Consider the following 4,849-nt stretch of genomic DNA (forward strand, 5'->3'; position numbering starts at 1 on the left):
TATTGAGTGACCAAATATTACAAGTACATAATGTTGTTTATATAGAGACTGAACTAGGGTTAGTAAATTATTATGCAAGAAATCTAAACCGGGGCGGGCTTGGGCCCGACCGCCCACACCCGTCTCCTCTTTTGACTTCATATAATAAACCGGGCCAACAAGGCCTACGAACCCAACAGAGTCCCTTTCATTCGACCTTCGTTTTCAAACACCAATCCAATAAAGTTAAAGAATCACATAGACCTCAACTTGAGTCCTTTTCAGACTGATTAGATACCGAACATTGAATGAGTCTTTTTTGGTGAGCCAACACTAAGTAGTACCAAAATTTTGAAAGATAAAAATGATCAAACAAAACTTATGTCACTAAATTGATTACACTCATTACAGTTTCACACTATTGTTCACCAACATAACACGACCTCCTTAATATTTCCTTTTTTTAAGAAATAGCAAGAGTGTAACTACTTGTGGGTAACATTTTAAAATGTTTTTACAAATGATTTGTCACCCATGAGAACTGCAATGTCTCCAAGTTTTTTTTTTTTGTATTTTTTTGTTTTTGTTAAATTTTCACACGGTCTTTCAATTTCTCGAAAAATAAGGGGCGAGGAGATTTGATCAAAAAATATCTCTTATTCTTATAATAAGATCGTGTCTGGATTCATATTTGATTAAGTACCGATTTTTTCCTTTTCGGTTTTCATTTAATATATATAATATTATTATCAATACTTTTTAATACATAGATTTGTTTTATTGTCGACTTTTCAAAATAATTTAAATTTAAAACCTAGTTGTTTTAAAAGTATGTATTTTTGATACTGTAATATAAAATATACGTTACATTTTGTATATATAGCTCAGTTCTTAATAAAATTTATATCGTAATATAAAAAGAAATTTAAGGTATTTAGAATTTTAAAGAATTATCTATCTATAATATATATAAACGAAAACATAAAAATCCTACGTTTCGTGATGTGGTCGCTCTCCCCTTTTTGGAGTCACCAGATTTGCTTGATTTTTAAATGGAGGCTTCTCATGCATTTGGCCCGAATTCATGGGTATGGGTCTTACCAAACCTAAATATTGTTTAAACGGGTTATAACATCTCATTAAATTAAAAATTATTCTCACCAAATTATTGATGTAAAAATCCTATAAAATAGATATACTAAAATTTAATATATTATTTATTTTAAAAAAGATATATATATTATTTAAACTAAAAAATCATTTTCATAGTAAAAATAATAAACGGGTCTTGGGTCTCATTAAACCATAAGTATATTATTAAATTTCATAAATATTATTTATAATTAAAAACGAATTTTATAGTAAAATAAATAAACGGGTCTTGGGTCTCATCAAACCATATAGCTTTTAAACCGGGTTATAATATTTCATTTATTTGTGAAACAATTTATCATCAAACCATAAGAATATTATTAACTTTCATAAAATAAAAAAATTTAAATTTAAAAAATAAATAAATATTAGAATAAATAATATAAAATAACCTCGTAATACGGGGGATAAAAACTAGTAGATATATATTTACATAGGAAAAGAAAACTAATTGCTAAATGAAAACTGAAAACGAAGGAGATGTACCAATTACAAACCCATTTGTAAAATTGTTATAAAAACTTTACTTATAAAATTCCCACTTCTCATCACTCATGTGCTCACACGTACAGTTGAAAATCCTAACATGATGCGACTCTAATTTCGCTGAAACATTCAACAAATTAATATGACCCACTTACTTCCTGTTCAAACTATTATATATTGTTGGTTCGAGTATATATTCCATGTAATTTCGTTGATGTTGATTTTCACGTATATAAAGTCAACCTACGGTGCACTTTGAAAACGTGTAAACAAAACACAGGAAACCAAATATGAAGAAGCTATCTCCAAAGCTCATTGTTTTGGTGTTTTTCTTTCTATTGATATTGATACTTGATCATCATAATGCCAATGCTGCCCTTTCAGGTAATAAAAATCTTTTGATCCATATGTGAATTTGTTTTGTTATTAGTAATCATAACTACTATCGCATTCATATTTACTAAATTTGATGTTCTTCACATTAAAAAAAAAGTATTCAACTATTGGTTCTTATATGTTTTAATTTTGTACTATTTAAATACCTACAATTAAATCTATATGTTTCATGTACATGATAAACCAACAACCAGATTAATTTGTTCATATATATTTTCTGATTTTTAAGAAAGAGGAGTAACAAACAATGTACTATTACGTTACCGGTCATTTTTGTTTTTTTCTTTGCAATAAGTTGTATTCGGCCTAGGTCTAATTCCTGTATACAATATTAGAATGTATTATTGTATAAGTATTTGGTATATCTTTATATTTGTAAAGGTGATATATGTTTCCTTGTATAGTGGCTAGGTTGTTTTGGTTATTCCATATATTATGATATTATATGTAATTGAGACAGGATAAGGAAAATATCACAGAATGATGATCTCTTTCATGGTATCGAGCCTCATCTAACCCTAGCCACCATTTTTTTTTTTCTTCTTCTTTTCTGCCTTTAATTTTTTTACCTGTGATCATTGCCATTGATTCGTCATGGCAGGCGACACCGGAGATACATCAACCAAACCCGATCCCAAAACTCTTCACCCTGTTTATTCTGTTACAAACATACAACAAAAAATCCGTACCTTGGATGGTGAAGAAGTCACTTATTCCGCATGGACCAAGTTATTTAAACTTCATGCCAAAGGTTACAAAGTCTCACATCACATCGATGAGACACCACCTCCGGCCAAAACTGATGAGACTTACGAGTCTTGGGCCGAGATCGATGCCATTGTTCTACAATGGATTTACGGGACCATCTCAATGAAAATCTTGTCCCGAGTTCTTGAAGCCGATTCAACCGCTCAAAAAGCGTGGGATAAAATCCGGGACGCATTTCTCAACAATATGGCAGCCCGTGCACAACTCCTTGAACACAAGTTCACCAATCTCACCCTTGCCGCGTGCTCGTCATTGGACGATTATTTCCAGTAGCTGAAAGATTTGGCTAACCAATTGGAAGATGTTGAAAGACCTGTGGACGAGTCAAGACTTGTCCTTCAAATGATACAGGGCCTTCCACGAGAATATAACGTCGTCGCCGCCATCATCAACCAAGGTCAGGCTACATGGGAGCATGCCCGTAATCAAATTGGACTGGAACAATTAAGGTTGCAAGCACAAGCTCAAGCCTACCCATCTCAAACCGCCCCGGCTGCACCAGCCCAATCCACTCCGACAGCTTCGGCACCACCCTCGCAGACTCCAACCCAACATCAATCATACCCACAAAATCAAACCAATCAATATCGGGGACGAGGCAGGGGTCGTGGCAGGGGCGGTGGTCGTGGATCTTCTGGTCGTGGGTCCTATGGACGCAATCAACAACAACAGTATGGCTATGGTTGGAATAATGGATATGGGCAACATAAATGGGGGGCAGGTCCTTCGGGGTGGACCAATTGGAATGGACCGACTCAACATGGGTGGAATGGGCCTCCACCATGCCCACACCCGGCCCAACCAAATTGGGGTTCCCCTTGGACTAATAAACCACCGGCCACTCCAAATATGACATCGGGCTTTCAAGCCCAACCGCAACAGGCTAATATGGCACTTCACGGGTATGGGTCTGCACCTGGGCCGAACCCTCTTTGTCCTACTGAGCTCGGAGCTGCGCTTCAGGCCATGCAAATAAACCAAACTGACACTCCTTGGCACATGGACTCTGGTGCAACGTCCCATCTCACATCTAATGCAGGTAAAATCCAATTCCCATCTACTGTTCCTTTTAATGGTAATATACTCGTAGGTAATGGCCAATCTCTACCAATTTCTGGATCGGGTAATTCCACCTACCACCTCCCAAATAAAACCGTTCACTTAAATAATATACTTCATGCACCTCATGTTATTAAAGATCTAATCGCTGTTCGTAAATTTAGTCGTGAAAATCTTGTTTCTATTGAATTTGACCCGTATGGTTTTTCTTTGAAGGACCTTACAACTGGAAAGATTCTTTCACGCCATGACAGCACGGGGGACCTCTAACCATTCACCGAACCTACTATGGCTTCCGCAAACTGCTTACTCACCACCACTACCAACAATTGGCACAACCGTCTTGGACACCCGGGACATCCTATCTTATCTTTACTTTCTAGTCGATCTTTTATTTCTTGTAACAAGGATAATTCCAATGTTTGTCATTCATGTCAAGTTTCAAACAATAAACGCTTACCTTTTATTGAATCTAGTTCTATAACGGTTGCACCATTTGATGTTGTTCATTGTGATTTGTGGACCTCCCCGGTTCTTAGTAATTCGGGCTACAAATATTACATGGTACTTATTGATAATTTTACAAACTATGTTTGGGTTTACCCTCTTAAATTTAAATTTGAAGCATTTGCAAACTTTAAAAAATTTTATAAGTTTGTTCAAACCCAATTTCAACGTAGCATTAAAACTTTTCAACGTGATTTGGGTGGCGAATTTGATAACCGGGATTTTCATAATTTCGCTTCCGCGCATGGCCTCGTTTTTCGTTTCTCGTGTCCTCAAACTTCTCCGCAAAATGGTCGATCCGAACGTATGATTCGGCGCCTTAATGACATCATTAGACCACTTATTATGCATGCACACCTACCACCCTCGTTTTGGGTCGAAGCCCTTCACACCGCCACTTATCTACATAATATTCTCCCAACTAAAAGACTTAATTACCTTACCCCCACCTATGCCTTATACAATCGCCACCCCACTTACGATCATCTACTAGTTTTTGGTT

The 4,849-nt window shown here is 35.8% G+C and overlaps 1 protein-coding gene across 1 annotated transcript; it reads left to right on the forward strand.

The window, feature by feature from the left end:
- The first annotated feature begins 2,607 nt into the window (after positions 1-2,607).
- On the forward strand, positions 2,608-3,054 carry LOC143535139 (uncharacterized). Its single transcript, XM_077029483.1, has one exon. It carries the CDS (start codon positions 2,608-2,610, stop codon positions 3,052-3,054), a length of 447 nt encoding a protein of 148 aa, XP_076885598.1.
- Positions 3,055-4,849: the final 1,795 nt, after the last annotated feature.

The sequence above is a fragment of the Bidens hawaiensis genome, unplaced genomic scaffold, assembly GCF_021521415.1.
Source record: "Bidens hawaiensis isolate Kalapana, Puna unplaced genomic scaffold, B.hawaiensis_p1.1 tig00010387_1, whole genome shotgun sequence".
Classification (NCBI taxonomy): Eukaryota; Viridiplantae; Streptophyta; class Magnoliopsida; order Asterales; family Asteraceae; genus Bidens; species Bidens hawaiensis.

What these genes read in the sequence shown, in the direction of transcription:
- LOC143535139 (XM_077029483.1), top strand. Translation starts at nt 2,608, where the DNA reads ATGGCAGGCGACACCGGAGATACATCAACCAAACCCGATCCCAAAACT.